A 13,906-nucleotide genomic window follows, 5' to 3' on the forward strand; every position below is an offset into this window, starting at 1 on the left:
TCTTGGCTTGTGATGTTGTTCTCCCTATTAACTTTCTACCAACAGAGGCTGCGAGCCTCCGAGGGCCTAACTAATAGGCATAAATCAATAATGGAAGTTTAGCTGGCCAGATTTGCCTATTGATTTCCATCTGTTGCAGCCGCCCTTAATAAAGCTGGTTCCAGGCAGTTGCTAGGAAAAGCCATCAATCCTCAACTACTTCCATTTCAGCCTCCATAGCATGGATTCTCCTGGCTGGAGGTAACTCATGGGGCCTTTTAGATAACTCAACCACTCCAATTTTTAACTTTCCAACCTGGGAACAGGGTGTTTACATATGACTGGGCAGCTTACTGCAAGATCTTCTGCTTCGTAAAACAGTCCAGATATGCCTTGCATCCTCTCTCTACCCCACTAAAGTTACTATCCACTGCACTGTTCGGACACCAATGTCTGCCTTCACGTGTACAGGTAGTCCTTGACTTACAATAGTTCGTTCAGTGACCGTCCAAAGTTAAAATGGCACTGACAAAAGCGACTTAGGACGTTATTTCACCTTTATGACCATTGCAGCCTCCCCAGGGTCCCGTGATCAAAATCCAGACGCTTGGCAACTGGTTCCTATTTATGACCGTCGCTATGTCACATGGGTCACATGATCCCCTTTTGCGACCTTCTGACAAGCAAAGCCAGTGGGGGAAGCCAGATTGACTTAACCACCGTGTTACTAGCTTATCAACTGCAGTGACCCATTTAACGACGGAGGCAAGAAAGCTCGTAAAATGGGCCAAAGTTCACTTAACAAATGTCTCATAAACTTTGGGCTCAACTGCGGTCATAAGTTGAGGACTACCTATATCCCCACCCTATGTCTCTTACTTGGGTGTCCTCAAAAGCAAAGAGCTTCCCTGAGCTGTGTGGAGTGATCCAGGGGAAGTCAGCCCCACACCAAAGGCTCCTTCCTCAAAGAGAGGCCTTAGGCTGCCTGGGCCATTTGCTACGGAGGAGGAAGGCGAGGGAACCACAGAAACGTTTGAAGAACACCACCAATCACTTCTATGCTGTCGTGTTAACTAATGAACTGAAATGTAGATTTTTAGACTCTGCCTAATTGCTTTATAAAACCATAGTAAGACCACACTTGGAATACTGCAGCCAATTTTGGTCACCATATCACAAAAAAGGTGTTGAGCGTTTGGAAAAAATTCAGAGAAGAGCAACTAAGATGATTCAAGGCCTGGAGACTAAAACATACGAAGAACGGCTACGGGGCTTGGGTTTGGCTAGTCTAAAGAAAAGATGAAATAGGGGAGACATGATAGCAGTGTTCCAGTATCTGAGGGGCTACCACAAGGCAGAGGGGGCCAGGTTGTTCACCAGAGCACCAGAGGGAAGGACGAGAAACAATGGTTGGAAACTGACCAAAGACAGAAGCAACCTGGATTTAAAGAGAAACTTCCTGACAGTGAGGACAATCAACCAGTGGAACAGCTTGCCACCAGAAATCATGGGCGCTCCATCACTGGAGATTTTAAAGAAGAGGCTAGACAGTCACCTGTCTGAGATGGTATACATTCTCCTGCTTGAGCAGGGGACTGGACTAGAAGACCTCCAAGGTCCCTTCCAGCTCTATTCTATTCTATTTCTTATTCTTTCCTCTGGGTTCCTTGGCATCATCAGTCCTTTCTTTGAAGGGGTTTCCAGCTGGGGCAACATTCTTCTTTGTTATCTTTTCCTTTGCTAAACAGCCACTTCCTGTTCATGGATCACAGAAGAGTTCACACCCAAAGGCATGGCAATAAAACCACAATCCTCTCTGCCCTTCCCAATCTGCAGCTTAAGGCAAGGGCCTCACTCTGTCACCTTGGATAGTCTGGCCATGTTTAGAACTTGACAAATCTCTTTTTGCACCAATTTTACCTTGGCAGCTGCAAAGAGAAATATTATAAACAGATTTTTTTAATATTAAGCAATCATACTTTTGGAATTTGGGGAGATCTTTAACATTTATCACAGAACCCCAGCAACAATAGATCCCATTGCTCAGAAAAGGAAGATCAAGGAAATACCAACCCAGTTAAACAAACAGAATCAAGAACTTTATTATCGAGATTAGTAAAACAGGAATGGTCTAAGACAGGGGTAGGCAACCTGGGCTCTTTTATGAATCATGCTGGCTCAGGAATTCTGGGAGTTGAAGTCCACGAGTCATAAAAGAGCCAAGGTTGCCTGGTCTAAGAAGAAGAAAAAAAAAGTGAATCAACTTCCGCCCTTCGATGGGCAAATTGCCTCGGCGACTTCCGGCTTCGCGAACCGTTCTCGTCGTTTGGAGGGAAATCGCGCGGTCATTGCCTCTCCCCGCCTTCCACCCGTGATTGGGCAAAGCTCAAGTCTCGCAGACGACCATTGGTCGAGAAAAACCTCGCGACGCTTGGAGCCCTGCGAGGAGCGGGTGGGCAGCCCCGTGCGTTCTTTTTCCTGCCCGGTAGCGCTGAGGCGGCAACACGGTGAGCGAGGCGGCGGCTCGTGGTCCGTCCGGGGGTCCAGCTGACCTCCCTCCAATGGGGCCGGCTTCGGCTTCCCTAATTTTTCTCGGTGCTCTGGCCTAGCCTCCCTTGGGCCTGGCCTGTGGGCCATGTGGCAGCGTGGGAGGGAACCGAGGAATAAGCGGGGGGACGCTTGGAAATGAGAAAAAATAGGTGGGGAGACGAGAATAAAAACCGTCGTTTGACCGGATTTATTGGACATCAGTCATATTTTAAGTTTCAGCGTTTCAGGAAAGATCTGCATATTCATATTTTTATATATTAGAAATAATATATTCATATTTTTATAAGAAATATCAATATATTAGAAATTATACATTAATATATTCATATTTTAATATATTAGAAATATTAATGTATTTGAAATTATACATTAATATATTCATATTTTAATATATTAGAAATATTAATGTATTGGAAATTATATATTCATATATTCATATTTTATATATTAGAAATAATACATTAGAAATTATATATTCATATATTAGAAATGTTAATATTATTGACATTCATTTTTTTTAAACCTTGGGGAAGCTTCACATCTTAAATATCACCACTTATTCCTATTGGTTGTTTCTTTGAAGCAGTTACTGAGAAGAAAATTACATTTATATCCATTTACAGTAGTATTCCATGCCTGGATCCTTAAAAAGTTTAACAAAACAGGAAAACTAGACTTGGTAGGTAGAAGCTGTGAGGACAAAAATTATTATTAAAGCCCGATGTTTTAGGTATCTTATAAAACAACCCCTAAGGGAATCTGTTACTTTAAGTATATATTTCTGATTAAAAAGTTGTGGTAGAAAAGATACAGAAATTGAAACCAGAAACGGAGGGACTTGGAGAATCTAACACAAATCACCAAAATCATATTTTGTTATGCAGTATTTTGCTTTTCTTTGGGAAGGAAGAGGAATAGATAAGATTTTTGATAATAGCGACAGTATGATCTGCTGTAGAGTAATGTAAAGAATAAAGATCCTGCTCTTTAGGCATTCTACAGATACTAAAACTTAAGAGTTGTAAGCTCAGTGTAATAGAAGTCATATAAATAATGGTTCTAGTTATTAATTCCAATAATAGCAGTTGTAGGATTCAGGATTACAAACATTTGAGTACTGCAATCCTTGGTCACCTGTCCAAAATTCTTGAAGCCAGTTGCCTCAAATTGGGGTTTCTGGGAAACACAAACTTAACATTTTTTTTTCTGAACCTTAAGATAGGGCAATATGGGTGTTCTCCTGCCATGGAATCTGCTGGCAGTGGAGCTGTCCATTTTTGCTTGGCTGCTCCAATAGTTATTACTTGTATATTATACTGTTTATTGGGGATGCTTTATTCCTGCTGGTAACTGCCAAGAGGCCTTAGGAATTATAATGATAATATTAATAAACAGGTAATAAACAAATGATCAAATATTGTGAAGTGAGGGGTGCTGTCCTGGCCTCAGCAGAGGTGGTTCAATTCCCAGAAATATGAAACGATGCTTATTTTTTTTAAATTGGAGAGATGATATATTTTTCCCCTTCTGCAGATGCCTGGAGTAACTGTAAAAGACGTCAACCAGCAGGAGTTTGTACGGGCCCTTGCAGCCTTTCTCAAAAAGTAAGTTGTGTGAAAAATTAATTAGCACATACAAATTGGACTTCTGATGTAGTGAGTTGTATTTCCCCCAAAAGGTAGCACTCTCTTCTGAGTCTATATTAATCTAATAAAGCCTTCTTGCTTAGCATATTTTAATGCTTTTGATGGAAATTTCACTTAAATAAAAGAAAAAAAGTTCTTTTGCAATAGCAATAATTCAGGAAATGGGGTGGGTGATTTACAGGATGATTCCTGTAAATCCAGACAGGAAAATGATTATGGACTTAAAGCACCATCTAATTTTGGTGGCCTGTGAATAGGATAAATAGTTGCAAGACAAGCCTATTTCTTCTCACTAGAATCAAATTTATTGGTGGTTAAAAGTATACTCCCATGCAACTAATCACCAGAATGGAGCTGGTATGCAAATACGAGTTTGTGTCCCTTTAAGCTGCTATGGGGTTGGTAAAAGGATTATGTTCAATATTTGCACCTGTTATTTCCAAACAAAAAATTGTTTTTTTATAAATTTGGTTTTCTAAACAAAAACATCTTTAGGGGTTGAGTAGGGATATGCTCAGTATGGACCTTCCTCTTCATGACTCCCAAAATGACATGTTCTTCTTTTTCTTCTCAACCACATTGCTGATATCCTAGAACGGGTAGGCAACCTTGGCTCTTTTATGACTCGTGGACTTCAACTCCCAGAATTCCTGAGCCAGCACGGCTCAGCATGGAAACCTCTCCCTTTCCCCTCAGCATGGCTGGCTCAGGAATTCTGGGAGTTGAAGTCCACGAGTCATAAAAGAGCCAAGGTTGCCTACCCCTGTCCTAGAATGACATACCCCATCATTCGAAAATCTATTTGGTTCCTTCCCTTTTCTCAGTGGTCACTGACAGTTCTCAGCACATAATATTCTGTCAGTCTACCTCATTTTCCCAGCGCCTGTCTCTTGCTTCTTAACTGCCATTGCTGAATACTCCTGGCATTTTCCTGCCCTTCCTCTCCAGTCAATGTTTCTTCCCAGAACAGTTTGTTTCAGTCTAGAAGTTGAAATTGAGTCCTGTTTCATTTTGGTTTCTGGACCAAGCACATGCTTCATTTTGAACCACCAGAAACCATCTGTTTTGTGTGTGGAATAATTCATGCCTCATGTGTAGAATAGTTCATGCACAAACTGTTTTGCACATTCCTAAAATACCAATAACTGCCTTAAGTACATTCTGGATAGTAACATGGGGTACAAATCGCATATATGTGTGTGAACCGATCATTTGAGCGTTTGACAAATAGTGATGCAGTAAAATTTGCAGTGAAATGGGCATTTAAACCAAAGCATCCTGTATTTTTAAAAAATTGGGTAACCAACTATGTGCTTTTATTGGTATTTCAGTCCACAAAACATTGTCTACATTTGGGATTTGATTGGTTACTGTGGTAGTTGCCATACAAGTTTGAGTAATTCAAATTTTAAAAAATCCTATCTTGGAACAGGACTGTTTTCTTCCAAGTAGTAGCTTTAGTGCATCTGTGCTTCAGCTGTTTTCCCTTTGAATTATTTCATGAATATATTCAGATTAATCAGTTGCCTAAATTTTAAGACACTCTGCAACCCTTTAAAGCAGTCCTCTCCAATCACTGTGTGATCCCAGAAAAGAGTTACAGTATTGTGTTTGCATCCCATTTGATTTGAACCACCTTTTTGGAAACGACTAGGAAGCAGTTCACAGTCATCATAACTGATATTTGAATTGTTTTGCAGGTCAGGTAAACTAAAGGTGCCTGATTGGGTGGACACAGTCAAACTAGCCAAGCACAAAGAATTGGCTCCATATGATGAGAACTGGTTTTATACCAGAGCTGGTAAGGAATGAAATAATTTCAGTGCTGTGCTAATTATAATTTTTCTACAATGTGTTCTTTGTGTAAGAGGGGCCAAAGTGGAATGTTGTTATTGAAATTATTTATAGGTAAACAGTGCAATGTGCTTCTCATTGGGCAATGCTGGCTCAGGAATTCTCGGAGTTGAATTCCACAGGTTGTAAAGTTGCCATAATTTACCCACCCCTGTGTTAGTATATATGGATAAAGATAAGTTCATCCTCCTAAGAAACTTACAGTGGAAAGGAAAGACAAGTAAATGAGAGACGAAAGTAGGCAAATGTAGTAAAATTCATGACTTAGTTTCACTAGCCGGTTAACATGCAACAACAGGCCATACTGTAAATTGTTAGGTTTTTCACAAACGAAGGCAAATGTTTGGTTTTTTGACTAAGCCTGGCATGCAAATCAGCCATTGGTGATTTTAAAATATGGTTTAAGTTGCTTACCACTTTATATGGACCTGTGGTATAGAGGCTTTTTCAAAACTCTGTGGTGGGCGTTTTCAAAATTGGATAAACACTATTGTTTTGTATATGTGAACTGCTCAGTATCTATGCATGGTTATAAATAAAATAAAACCGTGATTGGGGTTAAAATCATGGCTTACTGCAACGACTGAATTCATCTAGTACATCATTCATCCTATAAAATGGGCCCATGGTACTCGCAATAATACAGGGGAACAATTGCTGTGGCGCAGTGCTGAATAGTGTCTGGTTTTGATGTGTTTCAATCAGTGTTGACTTCTGGTGATTGCCTGGAGTTTTCTTGGCAAAATTTTCTGAAGTACTTTGCCATGGCCTTCACCCTTGGCCTGAGAGATTGTGTGACTGGCCCAAGGTCACCCAGCAGGCTTTGTGCCTAAGACAGGATTAGAACTCAAGATCTCCTGGTTTCTGGCCTGGTGCCTTAGTCATGATATCAAACTGGCTTTAGTGTTAGCCTTTACTTGTATTAAGCAATGAGATTGGTTTACATGCCGTTGCTAGAGTAAGTCTATAAATAATGGTTTTTGAAGAAACTTTGCTGAATAGAATGGTACAATTCCTACTTTTCTAATCCAGCCCCTGGGAGTGTCTTTTTACCTCTGCCTTCTGATGACACTGCAGGGTTTGAAGCAACTGTTTACTATTAAAGAAGAGTGTGTCTTTTGGGACAACGGAGAGTCCTCTATGTCACCTTCACAACTGCCTTGTTTAGGCCCTGGTCTGTGCGTGTCCTGGGAGGGACGAACAATGAAAAGAACAGACTCCTTTCTCAGTTTTTCCCAGGGAATAATCTCTAGCGCTGGATATATGTGAAATAAAGGCTGCAGCTTTACAGTAAGCTCTCTGTGGCTTGCTAGCAATTGGAGCGTTTGCTAATGTTATCCATCAAGAAGATAATTTGACTTCTCTGCCCATAGTTGTAAAGCGTTTATATCTTGGGGGCCAATCAGAAACACAAGATGCTTTGTTGGCCAGCTCTTTAATCTGATGTCTCATAAAAAGCCTCAATTAATTCTAAAATATCTTTGTGGCTTGTTTTTCTGTCGGCCCTTTAATCTATTACCAATTGCCGCTAGATACTTTGGACAATCACCATCCACGTTGAGTGGGCAGCACTCCTGGCCAGTAATGGAAATCATTTCTCCAGCAGGCCTCAAACCCTTTTCATTTGATTTGCCTGCCTATAAAACAGGGGATGCAAGCAACCGCTTGGTCGTCTACCAGTAGTCTGTTCTGTCTTTGGCGGCCTCCATCTCATCCTACGCAAGATGGCTTTATTTGTGACTTCAGATGGTTCTGCGGCCGTTGGGAGAGCCCTGGAGATGCTCTTTGTGGAGATCTTGCTCTGTTGTTTCTCAGGGGGCCAAAATGCCTTCTCCCATCTGTTTGTATTCGCAGCAAATGACAGCTAACCAATATTCTTGCTTTTCAAACTGTGGCAAAGAGTTTTGTTAGATGCCCTGAAAACCAAACCCTGCGTCTCCCTTTCGTTGTGGCTGTCAGGATAGCGGTTCAGCGTGGCTAAGTTCTCACGGCTCTAGTGAAATGTAAGGGAGAGAAGTAGGTTTCCGACTTGCGGGAATATCGCCTCAGGGTTTCTCCTTTCGTTCTGGGCCTGTGGAGTAGCCTTAAAGGAGAAAGCAAGCGGTGGGCAGAAAAGCTGCCTGATGAATAGCAGCGTCGCTCTTTCTGCAGAACCAAGTTCTAGGTGAAAATTGAGAGCGTTCATGCAGTTTTCTTGTTTGTCTCCAAGCGATGCCATGCGGGTACCTCTTCAGTTGGAGGTGGCATCGGGCTGACAGCAGTTGATGGTCCCGCGCTCATTCATTTTAATTACTTTCATTAGGGCCTTCCATTGAAGGAGCATAATTTATTTGGGCACGCAACCTCTTGGCAGGCATTGAAAGTTCTCGTCTTTAGCAACCGTCAGTAGGAGAAGATGGGCTTGGCTGGTTTGAAAATGCTGTTTTGGCACGAGATGGTTCACATTAATAGATTGGCCCAGGATGGGTTGGTTGAGGCGGGGGCCCTCAGAAAAAAGGCACCGGGCAAACCACTTCTGAAGTGTTAACCCAGAAAACTGTGCTCAAGAGCAGCGGCCAAGCTTGGAAAAGGTAAGATACTTGGAGGCCTGTGAAATTTTGGAAACGGTTCAGTCTTTCTCGTGCCAGAAGGCTGCGGTTGAGCTGACCTGGGAGATGGGTCGTCAATTGATGGCTTCTTTTGTTTGCAGCATCCACGGCCCGTCACCTTTATCTTCGGGGCGGTGCTGGAGTCGGCTCCATGACCAAGATCTATGGGGGACGCCAGCGCAATGGCGTGATGCCCAGTCACTTCAGCCGGGGTTCCAAAAGTGTTGCCAGGAGGGTGCTCCAGGCTTTGGAAGGGCTCAAAATGGTGGAGAAGGACCAGGATGGGTGAGTTCCTACCAAATGCAGAGAACTTGGAAGCCTCAGTAATACACGTGTATTGTGGCAGGCTTACAGAGGCATAATTGCGGACAACACATTGCATGCCATCTTTGGGAATCTGTTTATAAAGACCATGCTGGGAGCTGTGTGTTCAGAGGCAATGTGACTTTGAATGTCTGTTGCTGGACAGTTACAGAAGTCTTTTGCCTTTGTGGCCTACATGAGGGCTTCCAAAGACAGCCCAAACAATACTAGAATATTATGGCCAAGTCCAACAATGTCCTTCCCAATGCTAAGGGTATGTTTTCCTGTGTGGTAGAATGCCTTCTTAAAGACTGATACTGTTGGTTGCATGGCCTGTGTAGGGACCTTAGATTCAAATGTGCTCCATCTTAATGAACGGGCAAGATCATTATGGGGATTCTGTGGCACTTCTGTATTGTTTAACTGTAGTGTCATGGTTCCACAGATGAAACTCTTCAAAGAACTTTGAGGAATTGTTTACAAACAATCTTTGTTTGAGTAGCATAGCATCGAATCGAAGCCAAAACGTGGATTCCCCTCCCCTGAGCACATAGTATCAAAGCAAAATTCCCTCCTCCAATTAGCAGTCATAAATCACATTCTCCAATTAGTTTGAAATGCAGGCTTCCCCTCCAGTTCTCCAGCCCGCCAATTCTTATCATCTCTTTTTTCATTAACCTTGGTTTACACACTAAGTCCAGTATTATTATGTCTATCTAAACTCTCATGCATATTCCTCTCCCCCAGCATCATCTAACTCAGTGTTTCTCAACCTTGACAATTTTAAGGCATGTGGAATTCTGGGAGTTGAAGTCCACATGCCTTAAAATTGTCAAGGTTGAGAAACACTGATCTAACTCTAAAAGTCAAACATATAAGAAGAAAATGGCTGCATCTCTTAACTGTTGTCAAAGCAAAAACATTTGATGTTAGCAGCGTTGACATGTAGCTTCCTGTGTTCTTCACTGGCTGTAATTGCTCAGGGTGACATTTAAGCAACATCTACATGGCCTCCGTTTCCCCCAAGTAGTGTTAAAGCCTTGGGAAACTTCAGAAATGCATACAGGTAGTATGACAAGGAGCACCCTTTGAAGAATGATCTTAATTTAAGGATGGCACGGAAATCGCGATGCGATATGATAATACGTCAGCTTTAAGATGTTCTTAGTGAATGTTGGACCACATGTTTTGAATCTTTTGAATTGTGATCTTTGCACGGCTGTGTTACTTGCAACCCAAACCCGGAATGATCCACAGTGCGTATTAGTAGTTTAATTTTCGAAGATTCTGATCTTTGTCACTGGTTTCTTTCAGAGGTCGCAAACTTACTCCTCAGGGACAGAGAGATCTGGACAGGATTGCTGGACAGGTAACATCAACTGCACAAGGAGAAATTTGACAACAGGCTTAGGGTTACTGCAGCAGAACCTTAAGGCTGGAATCTTGCCCCTTAATGCAGATTTGGAAGTGGCACAGCTTTCTTGTGGCATTTAAAATGGGCATCTTTCCCTTCTCCCTCCTTAAAATTACAAATAGCCTATTCCATTCATGGGCAGACTGAATAAAAGGTATCTATTCTTTGCAGAGAATGGACTGATGGGGCATTCTCATTAATGACAACTATGCATTGATCGCATTCTGCAAATGACTTCATTATGTAAATAATGTGAATTGTCATGGGTGAATACTCTCCAATTTAAGGGGCGTTCATTAATAAGCATGCCGCCCATTAATCTTTTGAAATGGGTTTTCACTTATATTGGAAGTATTGTTAGATTAAATCAGTTGCGTTTGATGAGGTAACTTTTGACTTGGGAAATCCTACATTTAGGCACAGGTGTCGGTAGATTGTGTCAATTTTTTTTCCTTTTTAAAAAACAAAAGAAACGGCAATGGAAAAAGTGCAAAAACAATGCGACTAGAATTGCATAAAGGCTTCTTATACGTGTACCCATATCTATGTTAAATTGTTACACTGCAATGTTAGTAGAGGATGACCATGATTCATTGTAATCATCCATACCTAAATCTGTGGTCTTAAAGCAACTCATTCATAATGTTGCAAGAAACATCAGGTCTTCGGTCCACTGAATAACAGGCCATAAGTCTAGTTTAATGAAAAGAAGGACGAGGGGTGACATGATAGCACGTCTGTACTTTGTGATTTAAACCAGGCCAGGAGATGAGGATAAGAGGAAGAATTATCTTGAAATTAATCTTGTTATATTTTCTCACTCCCTTTGATTTAAAACAGGGCTTAGGCTACTTGAGTATTCATCGAGGTGTTTTTTTTTAAATAAAAAAAACATCAGATAGGATGACTGGAACTCACAGGAAATAAAAATCAATAACACTTGAAGGGCAGCAGATTGCCTCTCCCTCCCTCCCTCCCCCCCCACCCAAGGAGAGATCTTTACTTCCCAAAGAATTGTACAGCCTTGCTTTAAAAGCTTTGCAAGCGAAAGCAAAATAGATAATAAATGAGTTGGAATCAGCAACTTGTAGGAGCATTTCCGAGCAGCCTTTTCTGGGGCCTAAATGAACCCCCAAAGACCCCCCGCTCTATGAATCTCATTAGAAGAAAGAGCTGCACGTTGCATCACCGTTTTGCTCTCCAAGCTTGTGCTTGATCATCTACCCCCAATAAAACTGTTTTAACAGCCCCGTTGCCATTTGATGAAGTGCTGAGGTGATTGCGCGTTAACTAGCTCTGTGTACAAGGTACTGTTGGCGAGTTATTTCTTACAAATGAGTCCCTTTACAATCGTACGCAGCGTGTTCAACAAAAAGCAGAATGAAGACTGTGCATCTCTCACACTTAACAGGTGTTCCTCACAGCGAATGGTTGAGCTCAAATGTCAAAAGCATCTTGATGCTTTCTGGATCGCTCCTGAAAATAACTGCAGCAGCCAATAGAAAGAAGAGCTGCTGTGGCTTCCTTTAGTGGACGTGACAAATGAGCATTTGCAGGAATGTGGGAAAGGATATTTGTGTGTCCTAAGAAACTTGGCTTTCTCTCCAGCACGATTCACGAGCCACATAAGATTTCACAAATGACTCCAAAGATTAACGTCAGAGCAACAGTCAAGTAAACAATACTCTAATTAAGGAACTGCCAAGCAAGCTAGCCGTAAACAGCCCAACCACGAAACCTCTAAGTCAGGGGTCTTCAAACTTGGCCCTTTTAGGAATTCTGGGAGTTGAAGTCCACAAGTCATAAAAGGGCCAAGTTTGAAGACCCCTGCTCTTAAGACCACCCCCACCAACATTCACAGGGCAAGCTAATAGAATATAAACTGAAAATAACCCACTCCTTACTAGCAATGATGATGTTACCTAGTTTGGGTAATGAAATGTCTGCAAGAAAAGAAGCAAGCTCAGAGAGCACCCAGGACACCTGAAGTAACACAAAGCCAGAATATAGTTGGTTCACTACGGCTTGTTCAGCAAAGCATGATTCAAATTCTTGCTTTGAACTAGATGTCAGTTCAGTCAAATATGTAACCAATATGCATAGTTAGACTCTTACCTATCTTGGTGAATTGTGTTGCAAGCTGGTGGGTGATGACCATGAATTAGTAGGGTATTCTCAGCCTGTGACAGCACATTTTTCTACTTTCCCTGCAGTATATTGTCTGAAATGCAGTGTTTGTGACCTTTTGTCAGTCTGTTAATCAAAAGCAAGGCGACATAAAAAAAAAACAGATCAGAATTAAAGAATTCTTGCTTTAGGTGCATGATATTTGAATTAAGGCAGTGTTCTTAATGGGAGAAACGGCCCTCTGAATACTGGGAAGTTGTATACGTGTTTTTATACTTATTCATAAATCATTTGAATATGTAAATACATTTAGTATAGCTTTTATTCTTCTTTCCTAGGTGGCAGCTGCGAGCAAGAAACATTAAAATGGAGTTCAGTTTAAAAATAAAGTTCTTTATTTACTGAAGCTGAATATTTTCTTTTTCTTTTCTTTTTTTTGCAAAAGACTATCCTCATCTCGTACTAATCCTAGCGTTCTTTTGTATAATTAAGGTGCGATTATAAATGGCCTTCCTCTGTTCACATATTTGAATTTGGAATATGTGTGTGTGTTAACGTGAGTGTTTTACTGCTCTTTTTAAAATAATTGCCTCCTTGGTAACCTGTGAGCTGAGCACTTTTCTGTGCATCAGTCTTTAATTGGTAGATTAACAGATAAATTGTTTGTAAGGCAATCTTAACTGGAGAGGGCAAAATCTAATTGGAACACTGGCTTCAAAGATTTCTGTTTTTAAGGGCGACTTTCAAAAGAGCCTGGAAAATAAATTGACTCAAAGAGGCAGGTCAATATTTTCTTGCCTTCCATCTTGCGAATCTAAACATTAAATCAGGAATCAGAAGACTTGTAACTTTTTAGCTGAGACTCCTCTTTCTGATGAGCATTTCTCAACTTGGACGACGTTAAGAAGTGTGGACTTGAATTCCCATAATTCCCTAGCCAGCACAACTGGCTGGGGAATTCTGGGAGTTGAAGTGCACACATCTTTTAACATTGTCAAGACTGAAAAACACTGTTTCAGATAATTCTGTATATTGCTGTTTGGAAAACTGATACCTAAACCTGTTGATTAAATCCTTATCAAATGGGATCTCTACTCCACCATGCAGTTCTCATTTTGTTTACATGGTCCTTTTTTGCTTCAGAAAAAACAACAACCCCTTTTTTGTTAGTAGCATCACCCACTGTGGCAGCTACTTTCGAATCCTCTCTGACTGCCAAATTTATCATTTCTGTCTTCTGCTTACCTATCTTTGGTTTGTCAGCTTTCTTTTTTCAAAATGGGGACAGAATGACCCTAATCAACTCTTGCCCTCTTCCTTAATTTCTTCTTCTTGTGCCATATCTGTTGCCGGACGTTGGCGATCATGTTGGCGATACTGTTTTTATCAGCAGCCGCACAAAAAAGTGCTGAGTTTTGTCCAAACCAGTTCCTTAGATTTTGAAG

At 41.3% G+C, this 13,906-nt stretch overlaps 1 protein-coding gene across 1 annotated transcript; it reads left to right on the forward strand.

Moving 5' to 3' along the window:
* Positions 1–2,387: 2,387 nt before the first annotated feature.
* RPS19 (ribosomal protein S19) lies at positions 2,388–12,869 on the forward strand. Its single transcript, XM_015825361.1, has 6 exons — positions 2,388–2,486; positions 4,063–4,133; positions 5,876–5,976; positions 8,719–8,902; positions 10,235–10,289; positions 12,800–12,869. Exons 2-6 carry the CDS (start codon positions 4,063–4,065, stop codon positions 12,824–12,826), a joined length of 438 nt encoding a protein of 145 aa, XP_015680847.1. The 5' UTR covers positions 2,388–2,486; the 3' UTR covers positions 12,827–12,869.
* Positions 12,870–13,906: the final 1,037 nt, after the last annotated feature.

This window comes from Protobothrops mucrosquamatus, unplaced genomic scaffold, assembly GCF_001527695.2.
Source record: "Protobothrops mucrosquamatus isolate PMUCROS unplaced genomic scaffold, P.Mucros_1.0 scaffold2603, whole genome shotgun sequence".
NCBI classification, from domain to species: Eukaryota; Metazoa; Chordata; class Lepidosauria; order Squamata; family Viperidae; genus Protobothrops; species Protobothrops mucrosquamatus.